This window comes from Coregonus clupeaformis, unplaced genomic scaffold (assembly GCF_020615455.1).
Source record: "Coregonus clupeaformis isolate EN_2021a unplaced genomic scaffold, ASM2061545v1 scaf1311, whole genome shotgun sequence".
In the NCBI taxonomy this organism is placed as follows: domain Eukaryota; kingdom Metazoa; phylum Chordata; class Actinopteri; order Salmoniformes; family Salmonidae; genus Coregonus; species Coregonus clupeaformis.
The window spans coordinates 69,569-94,282 of record NW_025534765.1 but is presented as its reverse complement, the minus strand read 5'-3'; the positions used below and the strand labels follow the sequence as shown (position 1 = coordinate 94,282).

General features: G+C 46.2%; 1 protein-coding gene and 1 non-coding gene across 2 annotated transcripts in view; both read left to right on the top strand.

Annotated features, from left to right (window-relative positions):
• LOC121568622 (transient receptor potential cation channel subfamily M member 4-like) overlaps positions 1–24,714 on the top strand; it is a 53,888-nt gene that overhangs the window by 3,781 nt on the left and 25,393 nt on the right. Inside the window, exons 2-12 of the mRNA XM_045218002.1 lie at positions 4,702–4,763; positions 4,909–5,086; positions 6,378–6,558; positions 8,793–8,962; positions 9,446–9,623; positions 12,170–12,234; positions 12,335–12,574; positions 13,185–13,287; positions 13,386–13,504; positions 13,827–14,144; positions 14,345–14,446. Of these exons, the coding sequence (XP_045073937.1) occupies positions 4,702–4,763; positions 4,909–5,086; positions 6,378–6,558; positions 8,793–8,962; positions 9,446–9,623; positions 12,170–12,234; positions 12,335–12,574; positions 13,185–13,287; positions 13,386–13,504; positions 13,827–14,144; positions 14,345–14,446 (1,716 nt within the window). The remainder of the gene's footprint in view (positions 1–4,701; positions 4,764–4,908; positions 5,087–6,377; positions 6,559–8,792; positions 8,963–9,445; positions 9,624–12,169; positions 12,235–12,334; positions 12,575–13,184; positions 13,288–13,385; positions 13,505–13,826; positions 14,145–14,344; positions 14,447–24,714) is intronic.
• Positions 11,862–11,968, top strand: LOC121570789. The gene has a single exon (XR_006001530.2). It is a non-coding gene; the product is annotated as a U6 spliceosomal RNA (small nuclear RNA).

Genomic DNA, 24,714 nt, shown 5'->3' with positions numbered 1-24,714 from the left:
TGTTATCAGTATAAAAGACACCTGTCCACAACCTCAAACAGTCACACTCCAAACTCCACTATGGCCAAGACCAAAGAGCTGTCAAAGGACACCAGAAACAAAATTGTAGACCTGCACCAGGCTGGGAAGACTGAATATGCAATAGGTAAGCAGCTTGGTTTGAAGAAATCAACTGTGGGAGCAATTATTAGGAAATGGAAGACATACAAGACCACTGATAATCTCCCTCGATCTGGGGCTCCACGCAAGATCTCACCCCGTGGGGTCAAAATGATCACAAGAACGGTGAGCAAAAATCCCAGAACCACACAGGGGGACCTAGTGAATGACCTGCAGAGAGCTGGGACCAAAGTAACAAAGCCTACCATCAGTAACACACTACGCCGCCAGGGACTCAAATCCTGCAGTGCCAGACGTGTCCCCCTGCTTAAGCCAGTACATGTCCAGGCCCGTCTGAAGTTTGCTAGAGTGCATTTGGATGATCCAGAAGAGGATTGGGAGAATGTCATATGGTCAGATGAAACCAAAATATAACTTTTTGGTAAAAACTCAACTCGTCGTGTTTGGAGGACAAAGAATGCTGAGTTGCATCCAAAGAACACCATACCTACTGTGAAGCATGGGGATGGAAACATCATGCTTTGGGGCTGTTTTTCTCCAAAGCGACCAGGACGACTGATCCGTGTAAAGGAAAGAAGGAATGGGGCCATGTATCGTGAGATTTTGAGTGAAAACCTCCTTCCATCAGCAAGGGCATTGAAGATGAAACGTGGCTGGGTCTTTCAGCATGACAATGATCCCAAACACATCGCCCGGGCAATGAAGGAGTGGCTTCGTAAGAAGCATTTCAAGGTCCTGTAGTGGCCTAGCCAGTCTCCAGATCTCAACCCCATAGAAAATCTTTGGAGGGAGTTGAAAGTCCGTGTTGCCCAGCGACAGCCCCAAAACATCACTGCTCTAGAGGAGATCTGCATGGAGGAATGGGCCAAAATACCAGCAACAGTGTGTGAAAACCTTGTGAAGACATACAGAAAACGTTTGACCTGTGTCATTGCCAACAAAGGGTATATAACAAAGTATTGAGAAACTTTTGTTATTGACCAAATACTTTTTTTCCACCATAATTTGCAAATAAATTCATTAAAAATCCTACAATGTGATTTTCTGGATAATTTTTTCTCATTTTGTCTGTCATAGTTGACGTGTACCTATGATGAAAATTACAGGCCTCTCTCATCTTTTTAAGTGGGAGAACTTGCACAATTGGTGGCTGACTAAATACTTTTTTTCCCCACTGTATCTAACAAATTAACAACATTATGGCATTTACTAATCATAAAATATTTACATATAATAGAAAATTGGGTGCATTTGTGGACTTACTCAACCTTTTAATTTAACACTGAAAAGTGTGGACCCATATTATAGACAATGGAACAGTGTTCATTATAAACCGGGTACTTTGGGTCCTTGATGCTGATTGTCTGAAAGCCGTGCTATATCAGACAAAATACCACGGGTATGACACAAAATTACTTGTTTACTATTCTAATTGTGTTGGTAACCAGTTTATAATCGCAATAAGGCACCTTGGGGGTTTGTGGTAAATCGCCAATATACCACGGCTAAGGGCTGTATCCAGGCACTCCTTCTTGTGTCGTGCATAAAAACAGCCCTAAGTCGTGGTATATTGGGCATACATACCACACCTCGGGCCTTATTGCTGAAATATAACACTCTGTGTTGATTCAGCACTGGAGAATATGCTGTGTACAATGATGAATCCACCTGTGCCATCTTATTGACATGATTTAAATATTGTAATGCAGGGCGTGGCTTTTAGTTACTTTTTAATAGAGTTTGGAATTTTATTCACCTGCATTCAGAATGACAGTCAGGGGTAGGAACTTTGGTTTAAAAAAAACTACCTTGAAGTATATAAAAAAAACACAAAACAACATTGATATTTGGCCTTACTGCTATTAGCATTGAATAACAGATTTACTACATGGAACAACAGATAGTCCCAACAAAAAATCTAAAGGAAGTTTGTTCTAAAGTGTCTGTCCTATATCTGAGCGATATAAGAAAGATCAGGAATTATTATAATACATTTTTTTACATGTATTTAAATCCTTATTTTTGGCACTAAACTGTCTAAGCCTTGTCTAAGCTGGGGGATTCTACTAAGCTATATGGAATTGTTTTAAGAAGGTCATACCAAGGATCATTTTGCTATATGATTTAGAATTTTAAGACCCCTTGAAGTATCAAAAAATATATTCAAATTATTTGATGAAAAAAGTTATTTGGCCTTACTGCTATTAGCCCCCCAAAAAGCATTGAAAAGCAGATACATGAAAATAACAGTTCCCCCCCAAAAAAATCTAAAGGAAGTTTGTTCTGAAGTGTCTGTCTTATATATGCGAGATATATATGCAGGTTTTCCTACTTACAAAGCATGTAGAGGTCTGTCATTTTTATCATAGGTACACTTCAACTGTGAGAGACGGAATCTAAAACAAAAATCCAGAAAATCACATTGTATGATTTTTAAGTAATTAATTTGTATTTTATTGCATGACATAAGTATTTGATACATCAGAAAAGCAGAACTTAATATTTGGTACAGCAACATTTGTTCGCAATTACAGAGATCATACGTTTCCTGTAGGTCTTGACCAGGTTTGCACACACTGCAGCAGGGATTTTGGCCCACTCCTCCATACAGACCTTCTCCAGATCCTTCAGGTTTCGGGGCTGTCGCTGGGAAATACGGACTTTCAGCTCCCTCCAAAGATTTTCTATTGGGTTCAGGTCTGGAGACTGGCTAGGCCACTCCAGGACCTTGAGATGCTTCTTACGGAGCCACTCCTTAGTTGCCCTGGCTGTGTGTTTCGGGTCGTTGTCATGCTGGAAGACCCAGCCACGACCCATCTTCAATGTTCTTACTGAGGGAAGGAGGTTGTTGGCCAAGATCTCGCGATACATGGCCCCATCCATCCTCCCCTCCAATATGGTGCAGTCGTCCTGTCCCCTTTGCAGAAAAGCATCCCCAAAGAATGATGTTTCCACCTCCATGCTTCACGGTTGGGATGGTGTTCTTGGGGTTGTACTCATCCTTCTTCCTCCAAACACGGCGAGTGGAGTTTAGACCAAAAAGCTCTATTTTTGTCTCATCAGACCACATGACCTTCTCCCATTACTCCTCTGGATCATCCAGATGGTCATTGGCAAACTTCAGACGGGCCTGGACATGCGCTGGCTTGAGCAGGGGGACCTTGCATGTGCTGCAGGATTTTAATCCATGACGGCGTAGTGTGTTACTAATGGTTTTCTTTGAGACTGTGGTCCCAGCTCTCTTCAGGTCATTGACCAGGTCCTTCCGTGTAGTTCTGGGCTGATCCCTCACCTTCCTCAAGATCATTGATGCCCCACGAGGTGAGATCTTGCATGGAGCCCCAGACCGAGGGTGATTGACCGTCATCTTGAACTTCTTCCATTTTCTAATAATTGCGCCAACAGTTGTTGCCTTCTCACCAAGCTGCTTGCCTATTGTCCTGTAGCCCATCCCAGCCTTGTGCAGGTCTACAATTTTATCCCTGATGTCCTTACACAGCTCTCTGGTCTTGGCCATTGTGGAGAGGTTGTAGTCTGTTTGATTGAGTGTGTGGACAGGTGTCTTTTATACAGGTAACGAGTTCAAACAGGTGCAGTTAATACAGGTAATGAGTGGAGAACAGGAGGGCTTCTTGCAATAAAATGCAAATTAATTACTTAAAAATCATACAATGTGATTTTCTGGATTTTTGTTTTAGATTCCGTCTCTCACAGTTGAAGTGTACCTATGATAAAAAATTACAGACCTCTACATGCTTTGTAAGTATCAAATAATTTGAAACTTTTGGTATTGACCAAATACTTATTTTCCACCATAATTTGCAAATAGATTCATAAAAAATCCTACAATGTGATTTTCTGGAGAAAAAAAAACTCAATTTGTCTGTCATAGTTGACGTGTACCTATGATGAAAATTACAGGCCTCTCTCATCTTTTTAAGTGGGAGAACTTGCACAATTGGTGGCTGACTAAATACTTTTTTCCCCCACTGTATTTTACATATATTTAACCCCTTATTTTGGCACTAAACAGTCTTCATATATACAGTACTTCCATTCATTTTTTTCAACTGGTTCCGGGGGACCTTCAGATGAGGCCTGTGGGTGTCCTAGAGCAAAACAACCGACATGTATTTTTTCGTGAGAGTCTCACCTTTCCATAGAGGGATCACTACAAATGATTTTGTGAGAAGACCGAGTTTCAGGATGTCTCATGGTCTGACAAACGCCGCTCTAGCTCTGTCACTTTTCACCACACATGCGGAAGTGCGACATAGTTAAAACTGACAGATTGTTATGGGGATTTTTTGTATTATTCTAATTAGATTTCCTCGGGGGCGCGGACATCAACCTTATGGGGTTAAAGCCCTCAGACGGCCCCTAAATCCCTAGCAGCCCTTGCACAATATCATGTCCATGCAGTCCACACACGCACACACTCACACATGCTTTCGTACAATGTGTATGATGACTTGGCTATTTGCTAATTGCTACTATACATCCAGTTTCACATAAAATTCAACATCTGTAGCCGAGATAAAGTCCCTGTTAGTTGCTCTTAATCAACTCTTTCTCTCCCAGAGCTGGATCCCCAACATCATCAGGAAGAGAGTATGCACCACATTCGTAGAGGACTCTTTAAGGTACAGCCTCTCTCTGGGTCGATGCGTTGTCCCAATATCTGACACAATACAGTTACATTACAGTGACAATGCAAAATGTGTCTGGTCCATGCAAAGCAAATGTTGTTTGTGTGTGTGCGTGTGTGTGTCTTTCTCTCCCTGTCAGCAATGGTTTGTTGTGTCAGTGCGGGGGCATGCGGGAGACACACGGCTCCAACGCTACAGGAGACTATTTCGGAGCCGCCATCGTCAGCCAGTGGGACAGCTCCCAGCACTCCTCAGAGTACCCCACCGACGCCTTCGGAGAGCTGGAATTCGCAGGGGCTGGCAGGAGACACAGCCATGTGAGTAACACACACACACACTTAAGCGCATGCACATACCAACATATGCACACACGTGCGTGCATACACTTACAAACACGCGCGCATACACACACTCATGCAAGGGCAAGATAACACAAACATTGGTGTCCTGGGTTTGGCCTCTGGCCCTTGTTGATGACCTCATAGAGGACGGTGTGTGTTTATTCAGCTGTGTCCAGCACTCAATCAATCAGCCCAGGGTATTACTAAGGTATAAATAACACTAGGACACACACACACACACACACACACACACACACATCTGTCTGTATGGTGGCTGGCTGATTCGTGAATTAGGTAGCTGGCTTAGTGCCCGTCTACTCATAACCATCAATTGACTCCGCTATGTTACCACATGACCCTAGTGAGAGATTGAGTTCATGCTAATCTCATGATGTTATACAATGCTATATGTTATGAAGTGAATACGTCACACAGCCATTCATTAACACTAAATGACAAAAATTTGAATGTACACTACCGGTCAAAAGTTTTAGAACACTTACTCATTCAAGGGTTTTTCTTTATTTTTTACTATTTTCTACATTCTAGAATAATAGTGAAGACATCAAAACTATGAAATAACACATATGGAATCATGTAGTAACCAAAAAACTGTTAAACAAATAAAAATCTAATTTATATTTGAGATTCTTCAAATAGCCACCCTTTGCCTTGATGACAGCTTTGCACACTCTTGGCATTCTCTCAACCAGCTTCATGAGGTAGTCACCTGGAATACATTTCAATTAACAGGTGTGCCTTCTTAAAAGTTAATTTGTGGAATTTATTTCCTTCTTAATGTGTTTGAGCCATCAGTTGTGTTGTGACAAGGTAGGGGGTATACAGAAGATAGTAGGTGTTCTAAAACTTTTGACCGGTAGTGTAGTTCATTTCAATATTTTGCTCATCTACATCGGGTCTGGTTGAGTGTACATTGCTAGTGAAGTGTTGTTCATAAATACAGAGAGATTTAGCAGTGGTGAGATATGAGGCTGTCACAGCAGAACGTCTGTCTGGCATTCTATGGAACCATGGCAAAGGAGTCAGTGTTTTAGCAGTGCTGCCAGGCCTCACAACATTGGCTCAGTCAGACGGAATGTTCTCACCTGTACCGACATCTCTTCACTTTCGATTAGCTACATCATATAGGCAAAACAAGCAACTAGCAAGCAGCACTTTATGAAGCCTCTTGATCGTCATAACTTTGTGTGGCGATACTCATTGTCCCTTCCCCACCCTCTTCTCCTCTTCTCTTCCTATTCGTCAGTTCCTGCGTCTGTCATTTGACACCCCACCTCAGATCGTGTACAGCCTGATGACGGCCCACTGGGGGGTGCCCTCCCCCAACCTAGTGGTTTCTGTTGTGGGGGGTGGGGGGTGCGAGAAGGTCAAGACCTGGGTCAGGGAGGTGCTGAGACAGGGGCTGGTCAAGGCGGCACACAGAACAGGTGAGACACACACACACAAACAGGCACACACTGGTGTCCTGGGTTGGGTTGACTCTCTCAGGCAGGATGAAAACGACTACATCGACCATGATCCATTGCTAGTTACGGCCACTTTCACCATGATCCTTTGCAAGTTACAGCCACTTTCACCATGAGCCTTAGTGTTTTTTTGTGTGCCATTCAGCCCCATTCAGCAAATGGCGCGCTTCAAATTAAATCGCCAGGTCTGCACTCGTTCCTTGAGACGCCACAGCCTAGCAAAGCCAATTATTCTGTGGAGCGAAACTCATCAACTTTCTTTACGCGCGACTCATGTCCTTGGCGTACTCGATGTAGGAGTGGACTTATTGTCCAGAGGGAATCCCCTTTACGGATATTGGAAACTCCATTCCCGAGTAGTGGAGAAATGCGGACAAGCATCCGTAGATCACGTCGCATCGCATGAAAAGGCACAATGCCCGTAGTTCTTTGCGATATCAGGTTATGCACCTCTAGGGCTGGACGTTCTCATATACTGCTCTACGCTTTACCCCGTATAGGCATCATACTCCCCACTCCAGCCATGTCGAGCATCCTGGTAGCCCCTCGATGGCCATGCAAGTTCTGAAAATGTCCCAGTTCTTCCACATTTGGGATGCTCTGGATCGACGTGTACGACAGCGTGTTCCAGTTCCCGCCAATATCCAGCAACTTCTCACAGCCAATGAAGAGGAGTAGGACAACATTCCACATGCCACAATCAACAGCCTGATCAACTGTATACGAAGGAGATGTGTCACGCTGCATGAGGCAAATGGTGGTCACACCAGATACTGACTGGTTTTCTGATCCATGCCCCTACATTAAAAAAAAGATATCTGTGACCTAGACATGCATATCTGTATTCCCAGTCATGTGAAATCCATAGATTAAGGACTAATGAATTTATTTCAATTGACTGTTTTCCTTTATATGAACTGTAACTCAGTTCAGAGTAGTATTTGTCCAGTAGGTTTCCATAAGGAGAAAGCCCCCTACTTCTACGTCAAAGATAATAAAACAAAAACATTGTAGTAAATACTACAGTAATGTCCCCAAAAACACTACAGCACATACTACAGTCCGCAAAAACTCTACAGTAAATACTATAGTATACCGTACTACAGTCTGTAAAAACAGTACAGTAAATACTATAGTACAGGGGTTCCCAAACCTTTTTGGCCCACGACCCCATTTTTATATCTGAAACTTGTCCTGAGCCCAACCATGTAAAAAAAAAAAAGTAATTAACAGCCAATGTTTACTTTTTTAATTGGGGCTATGGCAGTCAATTGAAAAACATTCTAACAGTATTTCTGATTCTCTTCTCAACTCACCATAGTATACTTTTAAAGACGCACTCCAGCTATTTTTGAACTTTTAAAAACAATATCCCACTTATAAATACAGTAATGTACTTAAAGGTTAAAAAAAAGAAGGTTTTGAGCAAAATAGGTTTTTTAGACAAAAGTACAAACTTCATGGAGTAAGCCATTCAAGGAGTTGGCCTGATGTCATCAGCGTTCTCCTTTGGAGATGTGCCTTTTAAGTAAACCAGGTAATAAATTAGCTGAGAAGGAGACTGGCGTAGGAACTGGAGAGACTGGTTTCTGGAGGACAATGCCATGCTGACTGTACTGGTTAGATGTTCACATGACCACCTAGGCCAGGTTCATTAAATCAAGGCAGGGAAATAAGCAAGTTCAGCCATAAACCAGTAGGTCAGATGACAGCTGATCCAGAGAAGGAACAGGATATACAGAACAATAGTTTCATATAAGTGCATAAGTGAGCATTCAAATTTAGTATTTGAAAGATAACCCTTTCTGGGCCTGATTCCAATACATAATCATTGATTTGACATCATCTTTCACTGCCATTAAATGGACAAAATAACTTTTAAAGGAAAGGATGGATGCATCTCACATATTTTCACAGTGCCCTTGACTAATAACCAACAGGCTCCTGTTCCTTATCTGTATGTATATTGTTTGTCTATGATCCTTTGTTGCTTAGTTGGTAAGAATGTGGTGCTTGCTATTCCAATGTTGTGGGTTCAATTCCTACAGGGATTACATACTTATTCAAAAAATGTATGCACTTACTGTGTCATAAACATTTCTCTCTCACTCCCCCACATCCATCTCTTCCCCTCCCCCTTCTCTCCCCACATTTCCCCCTCCTCTTCTCTTTGTCACTTCCTCTCTCTATCCCAGGGGCGTGGATAGTGACGGGGGGGCTGAGGGAGGGGGTGGGTCGTTGTGTTGGGGAGGCAGTGAGAGATCATGCTGCGGCAGCGTCCTCCCTCTCCCAGAAGAAAGTCATTGCTGTGGGCGTGGCCCCCTGGGGGATGGTGCATAACAGAGAGCAGCTAGTTAATGCACAGGTACACACACACACACACATGCGAGCTCAGAGACACAAACACACTTACACACACGAATGCACACACACGTCATGACCACACACACACAATGTTCAACGTATACAGAATGAAACATGCACAGACACGCACGTAAGAAGGCACAGGAACACACTACTGGACACTGTATACAAATAAAGAATGTCCTTCACTTTCCTTCATCTCTCCCCTCTTTGCTTCTCACCCTCTCTCACTCAGCAAAGCAAAACCACAGAAAATATAATTAGTAACAACAAGGACATTGTAATACACAATGGATGGTGATCACAATGACCTCTCTTTCTCTCTCTCTCTCTCTCTCGCTTTTTCTCTCTCCCCTCCTTTCTTTTCTCTACCTTGACTGAGCCCCTTCTCTACCCTTGCTCTCTCCGTCTCTCCCCCTCCCCCCTCTCTTTATACCCCCCTCTCTTTCTCTGTTTCTCCTCTCCCCTCCTCCCCCTCTCTCAGGGTAGTTTCCCAGCGAGGTATTATGTCCAGAACACGTCCCGTGACTCGTGCTGCCTGGATAATAACTACCAGGCCTTCCTGCTGGTGGATGATGGTAGTGTAGGCCGGCGGGGAGAGGAAACGGCCTTCAGGTCCAAGATGGAAGACTACATCTCCCACCAGCGCACCGGCATATGGGGTGAGACACAGTACACACATACGCAAAGACACACACATACTGTTAAGACTAGCGCCCATCTCCTAAAAGTTTATAAAATGCATTACAGGTGTACAGGTGAAGTGCAGTATGTTCAAGCCGCTCATTGAAGGTGTACAAGTTCAGATCGACAGTGTGACTTTTCTTATCACCAATCATGTTTCTTGTGCACAGATTTCAGCATGCTAGTGTGAGGTTACGGTAAGCCAAAGTTATGCTGTCTGTGGAGTGGTCATTATCTGCCATCTAAAGACCCTATCCTATTCCCACGTATTTACAATTATAAAACTTGATTTAATTCTCATAACGTTCAAGTACGAGTTTTCACCTACATTTCACACCCAATGTCCTTTGCGATATGATATAGACTATATAACTCAGTGATGCTCGTGTAACGCTTTTGTATTGATTATATTCCGTGGATTATTTATATATTTCAGAAAGAAAGACTAACAATGTTTGACAGTTCATCCAAAGTTGAACTCATCTGGTGAGCAACCAATGGGAGTTTCTGTTGTTGACATCATGACTACACTGGAAAAAACCCAGATGTTGATTCATCATACAATTGTAAGGCAACTAGCTGCAATAGGATTGTGTTTGCTCAACATTTGGGCATATAACTGAACCAACATACATTTTCTAGTTTATTTATATATTAACTCAACTTGGAATTTATTCTACCTTATTAGCGTATTTCCCCATGTAATCATAAGGCCTTTCTTTGAAGGCCCAGTTACACCCTAACGCAGTGGTCTGAAACTCCTGATTTACATGCTACATCAAGCCTGCAAGTCACATTATGCTGGCTTGCAAAGTGATGTGTACTTCCTTTTTGGGGGTATGGGGGGATTATGTTTTTATTGAGATCAGACAGTGAAGAGGAGACAGGAAAGGTAGGAGAGATTAGGGATGGGTCGTTCGCGAACGAAAGGCTATTTTTGAACAGCTCTTTTTTGTGAACGTTGGGAACTGAATCGCATTGGTTAAAGAGACGTTCAATTGGCTCTCTGATTTGCGTACTGCTACTACAGCTTTTTGATCTTCAAACAACAATTATCTGCAAATAAGTTACACAATCATTGTCTGAAGATGGTGAATCATCACTGCAGAAACAATAAATAGTGGGGGAGCACATCGTTCTGGTCCATCATTTTTGCAGTGAGCATTATTATTATTATTATTATTATTATTATTATTATTATTATTATTATTATATTTTTTCTTCAGGCGGTCTAATAATTTGGCCAGGTAAAAATGTAGCTATTTGAACATGCATATCATGATCTGACATAATGGTAGCCTACTTTTTTGGCTTTACATTTCAGATGTGTGCATTTTTTCAGATTTTCAAGCATTTTGAATGAAGAGCCATTTGGAGCCAAATGATGCGGCTCTTTTACATAAACAGAGCCAAATACTGCGGCTCACATGAAATACTCGGAATGCCCCATGACAATGGACTCGAACCCATGCCGACTCTGGTAGCCTAGGCTGTGCATGTGTGCCGGGGTCCGGGGATTTAACCATTGGACCAGACAGGCCACATGATGTGCAATTCCGGCCAGAGTGAGACTATCCAACAATTGGTACTTTGAATCACCCGCATTGAGAATGACAGCCAGGGCAAGGAAAATGTATTGAGACTACCTAAATCATATAAACTGGAACAGCCATCTCGGTAACAGGTGCAGAAAGTCCAATTACTAACAGATTGGGTTAGTTTAGATTATTTTTTTTAAATGTTTGTGTAATTAACCAATCAATGTACATGCAAAAACACAGGTATTGAAATAAAACAAATCTGAAAATCAACCTGCGATAGAGCATGCTGGGAGACACTGTATGATAATGATGGGCGTGGTTTTGAGCAAACATACATTTGTAATTTTACTCAACAAGCTTGTTCAAATTCGTCTCACTTCGAGTTTGTTGATTCAACGTACAATTGTAAGGCAAACAGCTGCTATAGGATTTTGAGTTTGTCCAACATTTGGGCATATAGCTGAACCAACATACAGTATAGGCAAACATGAATTTGAAATTTTACTCAAACTTTTTCAAATGCAGCTCACTTCGAACAGAGTTTGTTGAGTAAACAATCTTTATTAGCTCAAATTCTTGTCCATTTGAAGTCCACTCAACTCACATAATAACGCTTTTGGTTAAGTTGGCTTTTTTTACAATGTATAAATGCAAGGAAATCTCCTTCTCTTTTGTGACCAATCCGTCGGGGCACATATTTAAATTGGATTGATACAGAGAAGATTAGCATGGTCTCCATGCGCAAGGATGACACGCACTATCGTGAAGTGTTCCAATTTTTTACATATATATTTTTTAATAAGGAATACGTATACCTAACCGTTCTAAACCCACAATGCTTGTGGACATTCTTATGAAACATTCACACATTGAAATTAATATGATGGACATTCACAATGACATCTGATCAATGACTCATGACTAAAAACGTAATTTGATGGATTTCTCCCATCCTCCCCTTCCCTGTACCTGTTATCTTCCAGGTAGTGGCAGTATAGAGATCCCTGTGCTGTGTATGCTCATCTCAGGGGAAGCTGCCATGCTGAAGGTAAGCCATTATAACATCACTATCATCACTTTTAACTTTACTGTCCATGTCCAGAACATTCCCTTCTCCCACCAAACACTCTCTCCCTCCCTCCCCCCAGAGGGTGGATCTCTCTCTGAGGAAGGCTACTCCCTGGCTGGTGTTGAATGGTTCTGGTCCAGCGGCAGACCTTATCTGTGAGCTGCTGGATGCCCTGTCAGATGTGCCCATGAGCTGCACCTCTCCCCCGCCAGAGGGTGAGGGGAGCAAGAGCCCCAGCGTGGAGCTGCGCGAAAGGACCCGTGAGAGGGTCAGGAGGCACTTCCCTGCCGAGGCAGACCGGGAGAAGCTTGTGGACAGGGTGCGTGTGGAAGGGGTGGGGTGGGTGTGTGTGAGTGAGTGAGAACTTCATCATACTGCTTATTTCTCTCTTTCTCTCCCTCTCTCCTTTGTTTTTCTGTCTCTCTGTCTCTCTCTCCCCTCTCTCTGTCTGTCTCTCTCCCCTCTCTCTGTCTGTCTCTCTCCCCTCTCTCTGTCTTGTCTCTCTCCCCTCTCTCTGTCTGTCTCTCTCCCCTCTCTCTGTCTGTCTCTCTCCCCTCTCTCTGTCTGTCTCTCTCCCCTCTCTCTGTCTGTCTCTCTCCCCTCTCTCTGTCTGTCTCTCTCCCCTCTCTCTGTCTGTCTCTCTCCCCTCTCTCTGTCTGTCTCTCTCTCTCCCCTCTCTCTGTCTGTCTCTCTCTCTCCCCTCTCTCTGTCTGTCTCTCTCTCTCTCCCCTCTCTGTCTGTCTCTCTCTGTCTGTCTCTCTCTCTCTCTCTCTCCCCTCTGTCTGTCTCTCTCTCTCTCTCCCCTCTCTCTGTCTGTCTCTCTCTCTCTCCCCTCTCTGTCTCGCTCTCCTGTCTCTCTGTCTCTCCCCTCTCTCTGTTTCGCTCTCTCCTCTTTCACTCTCCTTTGTTTTCGCTCTTTCTTTCCCCAGGCTCTGAGTATCTATCAGAACAGAGATCTGATCTCAGTGTTCCACGGGGAGCAGGACAGTCCTGATGATTTTGACACAGTGCTACTGAAGGCTCTGGTCAGAGGTAGGTGTGCGTGAGTTGTGTGTTTGCTATCTGTTGACAGATATGTTGAACATGATCCTGGTCAAGCTATTCATTCATTCTATGTAATTTTCTGTCAGCCAGTAAACGTGTGTCCAGCGATGCCAGTGAGTACACAGAGGAGCTGAAGCTTGCAGTAGCCTGGAACAGGGTGGACATCGCTAACAGTGAACTCTTCAATGGAGACATCCAATGGAGGGTGAGCTGCTCCTCACTTCTGACGCCACTGTTTAACGCCATTTATTTACTTTTTTAATGTTATTTAGTTGACAGTGCATTTATTCTATTCAAAATGACAGACACAACTTCTCTGTATCTGATAACATGAGGAAAATAAGGAACGGCTTCACGAATTGGAAATTGGAACAATACAGAGAAGATAAGCTGGTGAAGGGAAGTTGGAAATCACAACTACTTCCAATTTGTGAAGTGTTGCTTTATTTTCTCACTCGGTAGGATGGTATTATTTCACTTTTGACAGACAGATAGATAGATATGTTTATAAAAACATCCTCCCGCAGTACGAGGACCTGGAGGACTCCATGACGGATGCCCTGATCAACAACAAGCCCCAGTTTGTACGTCTTTTCAACGAGAACGGCCTCAACATCCTGGACTACCTGAACTACCAGCGTCTGGAGGGCCTGTACCGCTCGCTGTCCAACAGCTCTCTGGCCTACACGCTTCTCCAGCGACGCCTCACAGAGAGGCAGAGCCTGGCCAGATCCCTGCCCACTGTCCCCTGCTCTCCGGACGAGCCCACGCCCCTCAAGAGCCCCCAGAATCCTATGAGCCCCATATCAGGACCCTCCTCTGCCAAAGAGCTCAGCTTGTATGAGGTGAGGAGGGGTTGCACTTTATTTTATGGTACAGAAACGACTAGGTATTTATTGAGAAATGGCATGGTAAATTGGTAAAATAGGAGGTGTGAAAGGGGAGGTATGGGGTCATTCGCTGTGTGTGGAGTTGAGGCGCATTTAGTCTAATTTAGGTGTTCTGTTCTCAGTTATATGTGACTTCCTCTCGCCTCTCCCTCCAGGTGTCACGGTTACTATGGGACATCCTGGGAGATGTGTGTCAGCCCTTCTACTACAGTCCTCTGGGTTTGGACAAGCGCATCAGCACCTGGAGAACACTGAAGGTAGTGACTGCCATAGCTGCGTTCCAAATAGCACTCTCTCCCCTATACACTCTTAGAAAAAAAAGTTGCTAAGTAGAACCAAATAGGGTTCTTCGGCTTGTCTCTGTGACGATCCCGGCTGTCTGAGTCGGGTCCTGTCTGGTGACTAGTGTTCCTGCTCGTATTCTCCAGTTTCCCGAGGGTTCGGGAACGCTCCGGGGAGCGCTCTGGTTTTCCGCACCTGCATCCCATCAGCAATCTGCACACCTGGTCCTGATCATCACCCTTCTTAGGCTCTGGCCCAACATCCAGTTCCTGCCGGATCGTTAGCCATGAACAGTATGTTGTCAGCGTATCAGTCTCTGAGCCAGTAGTGTTAGTTTTGTTGTTTTGCACCTTTTTTGACTTGCTGTGTACTGACCTCCGTTTTGTTCTGTCTGCAGTCTCTCACCCGGAACCTTCACCCAACCTCTGCCTGATGGTCGGCGGCTGCCGAGCCAGTACCGGACCAACCACTGCACCCTCAACAACCCATCCACGCCACCCGCTCTGTTCCCTGGATTATTCAGCTTCACTCGGACTCTATTAATAAACACTCACCTTTGTCTCACGTACCGTGTCCTGGTCTGCTTCTGGGTTCTGGCTTAGTTAACCGTGACAGAACGATCCGGCCAGTAATGAACCCAGCGGACCTGGACTCTGTTCGCCATGCTATTACCCAGCAGGAGAAGATGTTGGGCCATCATAGCACGGTACTACAGGAGATCGCGTTGTCAGTTCGGAACCTTTCTACCGGTCTGACGGAGGTCCAGAACCAACGCAAGTGTCCGGTGGAGGATCCACTACCGGTTTCACCCATCTCGCCTGCCGCTTCTGAAGCTGTGTCCATCCGTGAGCCCAAGGTTCCGACGCCGGATAAGTATGAGGGAGAGCTGGGAAGATGCCGTTCCTTCCTTATGCAGTGTGGACTAGTGTTCGATCTACAGCCCTACTCTTATGCCACAGACAAGGCTAGGATAGCCTTTGTGATTGAGTTGCTGCGTGGTCGAGCGCTGGAGTGGGCTTCAGCCGTTTGGGGAACGACAGGATCCCTGCATGGCTTCATACCAGGGGTTCACGGCCGAGATGAGGAAGCTCTTCGACCATTCCGTCCGAGGGAGGGACGCAGCTAGGCGCCTGTTTCGCTTCGCCAAGGAACTCGCAGCGTGGCCGACTTCGTGATCGAGTTCAAGACGTTGGCTGTGGAGAGTGGGTGGAACGAGGAGTCTCTGCAAGCGGCCTTTTACCAGGGTCTGTCGGAGCAGCTCAAGGATGAGTTGATCTCCTATCCGGAGCCTAGTGACCTGGACAGCTTGGTAGCTTTGTCTATTCGGGTGGATAATCGAGTCCGAGAGCGAAGGAGGGAGAAGCAATGGGTTCCGTCCAACCGATCAGCTTCTCAGGATCCAGTCGGGTCGTCAAACTGCGCGGCTCGCTAAAGTTGGGAGGACTTTTAGCGAGCCAGTTTCGACCTCTCAATACCTCTGTCAGACCCCGTTTCCCGGCTACCCTTATGAACAGGAATCAGAGCTTAGCGATTAACGCTTTTATCGATTCAGGTGCCGATGGAAGCTTTCTAGATGCCGAGTTGGTGGAACAGCTGGGGCTTTCCAAGGAGCAATTGCCGGAAGCCATTGAAGCTACCACTCTGAACGGCAGTAGTCTGGCACGTATCACGATGAGGACTGAACCGGTTAAGATGCGGTTGTCGGGGAATCATTCTGAGATGATTTCATTCTTCATTCTGCCGTCTTCCCATGTTCCTCTGGTCCTTGGATACCCCTGGCTGAAGGAACACAATCCCACGTTCGATTGGGTGACGGGCAAGGTAACGAGTTGGAGCCTTGATTGTCATGCTAACTGTCTCAAGACTGCCTGCCCCCATTCGGTTCCCAGTCAGGTGATTGAGGCTAAACCCCCAGATTTGTCCCTGGTTCCCGAGACATATCACGATTTGGGGGAAGTTTTCAGTAAGCAGAAGGCTCTGTCACTCCCTCCCCACCGACCATATGATTGTGCCATCAACCTGGTCCCTGGAGCTGTCTACCCCAAGGGAAGGTTATACAGTATCTCCCGACCTGAACGTGAGGCGTTGGAGACCTACATCAAGGAGTCCCTAGCTGCTGGTCTCGTTCGGTCCCTCGTCATCACCCCTGGGGGGCAGGATTCTTCTTTGTGGGTAAGAAGGATGGCTCTCTTCGACCGTGTATTGATTATCGGGGGTTGAATGACATCACGGTCAAGAACAAGTATCCCCTGCCCTTGATGAGTTCTGCCTTCGACTCCTTACAGGGTGCTACGGTGTTCACCAAGCTAGACCTACGCAATGCGTATCACCTGGTCCGGATCAGAGAGGGGGACGAGTGGTTGACGGGTTTCAATACACCGATGGGTCACTTCGAGTATCAGGTGATGCCGTTTGGACTGACCAATGCTCCAGCGGTATTCCAGAGTATGGTGAACGACGTCCTGAGAGATATGATCGGTCTCTTTGTGTTTGTTTACCTGGATGACATTCTGATCTTCTCGAAGGAACCTTCCGACCACGTCCAGCATGTCCGGCAGGTTCTGCAGCGATTGTTGGAGAATCGCCTGTTTGTGAAGGCCGAGAAGTGCGAGTTTCACGCCCACACGACATCCTTTCTCGGGTACATCATCTCCAGGGGAGAGATTAGGATGGACCAGGAGAAGGTTAGAGCGGTTCTGGAATGGGCCCAGCCCGGTACGAGATTGCAGCTCCAGAGATTTTTGGGGTTTGCGAATTTCTACCGCAGATTCATCCGGGATTACAGCCGTGTGGCCGCTCCGTTAACTGCCTTGACTTCCAGCATCAGGACCTTCAAGTGGAATCCGGAGGCGGATCGAGCGTTTCTGGATTTGAAGAGGCGATTCACCAACGCACCGATTCTCTCTCAACCGGACACGGCCCGTCAGTTCGTCGTTGAAGTGGACGCGTCTGATGTGGGAGTTGGCGCCATCCTGTCGCAGCGATGCTCCACGGACAGTAAACTCCATCCCTGCGCCTACTACTCTCGCCGCCTTTCGCCTGCGGAGAGGAATTACGATGTGGGTAACCGGGAGCTTCTCGCGGTGAAACTTGCCTTGGAGGAGTGGCGCCACTGGTTGAGGGGGCGGAGCAACCGTTTATTGTCTGGACGGACCACAAGAATCTTGCTTACGTGCAATCGGCTAAACGTCTCAACTCCCGTCAGGCCAGGTGGGCGTTGTTTTCGGACGATTCAAGTTTGCCCTGACGTTCCGACCTGGATCTAAGAACGGCAAGGCGGACGCCTTGTCCCGGATGTTCTCCAAGACGGAGGAGAGTGGGTCCAAGACCGAGACAATCCTCCCCCGGAACTGCGTCGTGGGAGCAGTTATGTGGAAGATTGAGGAGGAGGTGCTGGCGGCCCTTCGGACTCAGCCCGGTCCCGGTAACGGTCCACCCGGTCGGTTGTTTGTGCCTGAGTCGGTTCGTCCTGCTGTCCTCAAATGGTCCCACGCCAGCAAGATGGCTTGTCACCCTGGCGTGGCTCGGACTATGGCGTTTCTTCGCAGACGTTTTTGGTGGCCTGCCATGGCCGAGGATACTCGGGGTTTTGTTGCTGCCTGTCCAGTGTGTGCGCAGAATAAGAGTACCAATCGGCCCAGCTCTGGACTACTTCACCCCCCTTCCTATTCCCCGCGACCATGGTCGCACCTGGCCCTGGACTTCGTCACGGGGTTGCCCGCTTCTGAGGGGAACACGGTCGTTCTGACTATCGTGGACAGATTCAGCAAGTTCGCCCACTTTGTGCCCATTGCCAAGCTTCCCTCTGCCTCGGAGACGTCCGAGATCCTGGTTAGGGGAGGTTTTCAGGGTCCACGGTTTGCCCAGTGATATCGTTTCCGACCGTGGCCCTCAGTTTACCTCTGCTGTCTGGAAGTCCTTCTGTTTGGCCATTGGAGCTACGGTCAGTCTCACATCTGGTTTTCACCCCCAATCCAATGGTCAGGCGGAGAGAGCCAACCAGAAGATGGAATCAACGCTACGCTGTCTGGTCTCTTCCAACCCCACCTCCTGGGTCTCTCAGTTGCCTTGGGTTGAGTATGCCCACAATACTCTTCCTACATCTGCCACTGGGATGTCTCCCTTCCAGTGCCTGTATGGCTACCAACCTCCCCTGTTTCCTTCTCAGGAGAAGGAGCTCTCAGTGCCTTCTGTTCAGGCCCATATTCGGCGTTGCCACCGGACCTGGCATCGGGCCAGAAAGGCACTCCTTAGAGTTTCGGACCGGTATCAGCTCCAGGCGAATCGTCGCCGGATTCCCGCTCCCACCTATACCATCGGAGATAGGGTTTGGTTGGCCACACGGGATCTTCCGTTACGGACTGAGTCTAGGAAGTTGTTACCGAAGTTCATTGGTCCGTTTGTGGTGGAGAAGGTGATCAATCCAGTGGCAGTTCGACTCAAACTACCGAGGACGCTCAGAGTCCATCCCACCTTTCATGTCTCCTGCCTCAAGCCTGTCTTCCTCAGTCCTCTGTTGCCTCCTCCGCCTCCTCCTCCTCCTCCTCGGATGATCGGAGGTGGTCCTGCCTACACGGTGCGTCGCATCATGGATTCCAGACGGCGGGGCCGGGGTTTCCAGTATCTCGTGGACTGGGAGGGGTATGGCCCTGAAGAGAGGAGTTGGATTCCGCGGCGACAGGTCCTAGACGCAGACCTCATCAGTGACTTCTACCGCCTCCATCCTGGCGCTCCGGGAAGTCCGCCCGGTGGCGTTCGTCGGAGGGGGGTACTGTGACGATCCCGGCTGTCTGAGTCGGGTCCTGTCTGGTGACTAGTGTTCCTGCTCGTATTCTCCAGTTTCCCGAGGGTTCGGGAACGCTCCGGGAGCGCTCTGGTTTTCCGCACCTGCATCCCATCAGCAATCTGCACACCTGGTCCTGATCATCACCCTTCTTAGGCTCTGGCCCAACATCCAGTTCCTGCCGGATCGTTAGCCATGAACAGTATGTTGTCAGCGTATCAGTCTCTGAGCCAGTAGTGTTAGTTTTGTTGTTTTGCACCTTTTTTGACTTGCTGTGTACTGACCTCCGTTTTGTTCTGTCTGCAGTCTCTCACCCGGAACCTTCACCCAACCTCTGCCTGATGGTCGGCGGCTGCCGAGCCAGTACCGGACCAACCACTGCACCCTCAACAACCCATCCACGCCACCCGCTCTGTTCCCTGGATTATTCAGCTTCACTCGGACTCTATTAATAAACACTCACCTTTGTCTCACGTACCGTGTCCTGGTCTGCTTCTGGGTTCTGGCTTAGTTAACCGTGACAGTCTCCATATGGGAACACTTTTTGGTTATATCTAGAACCCTCTATAAATGGTTCTACCAAGAACCCTTTTATCGTCTAAACCCACTGGGCACAGACATCAGTTCAACGTCTATTTTTGATTTACATTTGGTTGAGTTGTCAACTAACTTGAATTCAACGTGAAATCAAGAACAAATGTCACCATGACATTGGATTTAGGTTAGAAGTTGGGTGAAAAGAATACGAAATTCCCTTACGTTGATGACTTTTTGCAAATCCAATCAGTTTTTCCCATTTGATTCAATGTCATCACATATAATTGTTTTGTTGAAATGATGTGGAAACAATGTTGATTCAACCACTTTTTGCCCAGTGGGAAGGTTCTTCCTATAACCCTCTATGAAGGGTTCTACCGAGAAACCTTTTATCTTTGAACGGTTCATCGTATAACCCGCTATGAAAAGGTTCTAACAGCTTTATTAGTCTTTAAATTAACCTCTTTTATCACAATACATGACATACTGTATATCATAATGCCTTACTTTGAGGGCCTAGTTATACCCTAACACAGTGGTCTGAAGCTCCTGGTTTACAGGCCACATTAGGCCTGCAAATCACATTATGCTGGCTTGCATCTGTAATTATGAAGTGCTTTGAAAGGCTGGTCATGACACACGTCAACACCATCGTCCCAGAAACCCTGGACCCACTCTAATTTGCATACCGCCCCAACAGATCCACAGATGATGCAATCTCAATTGCACTTCACACTGCTCTCTCTCACCTGGACAAGAGGGTAAATAACTATGTGAGAATGCTGTTCCTAGACTACAGTTCGGCGTCCAACACCATAGTCCCCTCCAAGCTCATCATCAAGCTCGGGACCCTGGGACTGAATGCCTCCCTCTGCAACTGGACTTCCTGACAGGTCGGCCCAAGGTGGTGAGGTTAGGCAACAACTACACCTCCGTCACACTGACCCTCAACACGGGGGCCCCTCAGGGGTTTGTGCTTAGCCCCTTCCTGTACTTCATGTTCCCCCATGACTGTGTGGCCACACACGATTCCAACACCATCATCAGAGAATTGGCAGTGTGGTGCCAGGACAACAGCCACTCCCTCAACGTCCCAAGACCAAGGAGCTGATCATGGACTACAGGAAAAAGACGTCTGGCAGGGCTATAGTGGAGCGGGTTGAGAGCTTAAAATTCCTTGGCGTCCACATCACTAAGGACGTAACGTGGTCCACACACCTGCACAGTCGTGAAGAGGGCACGACAGAGCCTCTTCCCCTTCAGGAGGCTGAAAAGATTTGGCATGGGCCAAAAGGTTCTACAGCTGAAGCATCTAGAGCATCTTGACTGGCTGCAACATCGCTTGGTATGGTGCGGGAGGTAGCTTAGTGGTTAAGAGCGTTGTGCCAGTAACCGAAAGGTCGCTGGTTCTAATCCCCGAGCCGACTAGGTGAAAAATCTGTCGATGTGCCCTTGAGCAAGGCACTTAACCCGAATTGCTCCTATAAGTCGCTCTGGATAAGAGCGTCTGCTAAATGACTAAAATGTAAATGTATGGCAAATGCTTGCCCTCAACCCCAAAGCATTATATAGAGGGTGGTGCGGACAGCCCAGTACATTTTTTGGGCCGAGCTCCCTGCCATCCAGGACCTCTAATATCAGGCGCTGTCAGAGAAAGGCACGAAAAATTGCCAAAGACTTCAGCCACTCAAGCCATAGACTGTTTACTCTACTAACGTCAGGCAAACAATACCGAAGAATCGGCTCTCAGACCAACAGGCTCCGAGACAGCTTCTACCCCCAAGCCATAAGACTGCTAAATGGCCACAAGACTGCTAAATAGTCTGGGTAACCATTTCATTAGCTATCTGTATTGACCCTATCTTGCACTCACTCTATGCACACTCACAATACTATTTAGCAGGGGTAGGAACCAAAAATATGTTTCAATCGTTCCGTTCCACTGTTCCGACCAGCAAAAGAAAGTTCTGAACCGGTTTGAACTAAAAAAAAGTTTATATAATTCCTTTCTGTTCCTTTTTTAACCTGTAAAATCAACCTTTTTTACATTTAGCTCATTAAATTACCAATCAGTGCGGATAGAGCAGGCAAGCTATTTGTTTACATGCGTGATGGACAGACAAGCGTAGCCTATGGCGCAAGATGAGACTGACATTTTGTGGGTGGGGAGAAAGCGAGAGAGTGTTGAGGAGGAGGCTTGAAGCGCTGGGCATCTTGTTATGACATGCATTATCTGAATTAGGTTCACAGAATTATACCTAGTATGAGCGGCTCCTATGGAGGAACTTTTATTGTCCTTTGAGCTAGCTAGCTAACAGGCTTGAGCTAGCTAGCTAACAGGCTGGAGCTAGCTAGCTAACAAGCCTGTGTGTGCAGAGTGGCACCAGAATTAAAATGTAAAAACACATCTTACCTTTTTTTAGTTACAGTAAGGGAAAAAAGTATTTAATCCCCTGCTGATTTTGTAAATTTGCCCACTGACAAAGAAATGATCAGTCTATAATTTTAATGGTAGGTTTATTTGAACAGTGAGAGACAGAATAACAACAGAAAAATCCAGAAAAATGCATGTCAAAAATGTTATAAATTGATTTGCATTTTAATGAGGGAAATAAGTATTTGCCCCCCTCTCAATTAGAAAGATTTCTGGCTCCCAGGTGTCTTTTATACAGGTAACGAGCTGAGATTAGGAGCACACTCTTAAAGTGAGCGCTCCTAATCTCAGCTTGTTACCTGTATAAAAGACACCTGTCCACAGAAGCAATCAATCAATCAGATTCCAAACTCTCCACCATGGCCAAGACCAAAGAGCTCTCCAAGGATGTCAGGGACAAGTTGTAGACCTACACAAAGCTGGAATGGGCTACAAGACCATCGCCAAGCAGCTTGGTGAGAAGGTGACAACAGTTGGTGCGATTATTCGCAAATGGAAGAAACACAAAATAACTGTCAATCTCCCTCTGCCTGGGGCTCCATGCAAGATCTCACCTCGTGGAGTTGCAATGATTATGAGAACGGTGAGGAATCAGCCCAGAACTACACGGGAGGATCTTGTCAATGATCTCAAGGCAGCTGGGACCATAGTCACCAAGAAAACAATTGGTAACACACTACGCGGTGAAGGACTGAAATCCTGCAGTGCCCGCAATGTCCCCCTGCTCAAGAAAGCACATATACAGTGCCGTCTGAAGTTTGCCAATGAACATCTGAATGATTCAGAGGAGAACTGGGTGAAAGTGTTGTGGTCAGATGAGACCAAAATGGAGCTCTTTGGCATCAACTCAACTCGCCGTGTTTGGAGGAGGAGGAGGAATGCTGCCTATGACCCCAAGAACACCATCCCCACCGTCAAACATGGAGGTGGAAACATTATGCTTTGGGGTGTTTTTCTGCTAAGGGGACAGGACAACTTCACAGCATCAAAGGGACGATGGACAGGGCCATGTACCGTCAAACCTTGGGTGAGATCCTCCTTCCCTCAGCCAGGGCGTTGAAAATGGGTCGTGGATGGGTTTTCCAGCATGACAATGACCCAAAACACACGGCCAAGGCAACAAAGGAGTGGCTCAAGAAGAAGCACATTAAGGTCCTGGAGTGGCTTAGCCAGTCTCCAGACCTAAATCCCATAGAAAATCTGTGGAGGGAGCTGAAGGTTCGAGTTGCCAAACGTCAGCCTTGAAACCGTAATGACTTGGAGAAGATCTGCAAAGAGTGGTACAAAATCCCTCCTGAGATGTGTGCAAACCTAGTGGCCAACTACAAGAAATGTCTGACCTCTGTGATTGCCAACAAGGGTTTTGCCACCAAGTACTAAGTCATGTTTTTCAGAGGGGTCAAATACTTATTTCCCTCATTAAAATGCAAATCAATTTATAACATTTTTGACATGCGTTTTTCTGCATTTTTTTGTTGTTATTTTGTCTCTCACTGTTCAAATAAACCTACCATTAAAATGATAGACTGATCATGTCTTTGTCAGTGGGCAAACGTACAAAATCAGCAGGGGATCAAATACATTTTTCCCTCACTGTAGTAAATTCAACGTGAAACGTGATAACTAGGCCTATAATATCCTTAACTAGCATTGAAGACGTTAATCCATTCTTCTCTAGCAAATTTAAAATCTCTTTCCCTATCTTCTGAATCACGATTGAAATGTTTGTACAGTAGCCTATGCTTCGGATGGGGGAGGGGCAGGTAGCCTAAACGCGCGCGCACACACTGACAAAGATTTTCAGCTTGCATGCAGTCACTGGAATACGTTTCTGAGTGACAGAGTGGGGGTTTTGCATAGGCGCTTTGTAGTGTTTTTTTGTGGAACTAGAAAAAATGCCTGGAACGTAAAAGAGATATTAACCGGTTCCCATGCTTTTAAAATAACGGTTCTGTTCTGGAACAGTGTGGATCACTGTTGTTCCAGGCTCTGTTTCTGTTGCTTGAAAAATGTTGTTCTGTTCCCTGAACCGGTTCCAACCCCTGCTGTGTTCCATAACATAGACTGACCAGGTGAATCCAGGTGAAAGCTATGATCACTTATTGACGTCACTTGTTAAATCCACTTTAATCAGTGTAGATGAAGGGCAGGAGACAGGTTAAAGAAGGATTTTTAAGCCTTAAGACAATTGAGACATGGACTGTGTATGTGGGCCATTCAGAGGGTGAATGTGCAAGACAAAATATTTAAGTGGCTTTGAACGGGGTATGGTAGTAGGTGCCAAGTGCACTGGTTTGAGTGTGTCAAGAACTGCAATGCTGATGGTTTTATCACGCTTAACAGTTTCCTGTGTGTGTCAAGAATGGTCCACCACCCAAAGGACATCCAGCCAACTTGACACAACTGTGGGAAGAATTGGAGTCAACATGGGCCAGCATCCCTGTGGATCGCTTTCGACACCTTGTAGTTCATGCCCAAACGAATTGAGG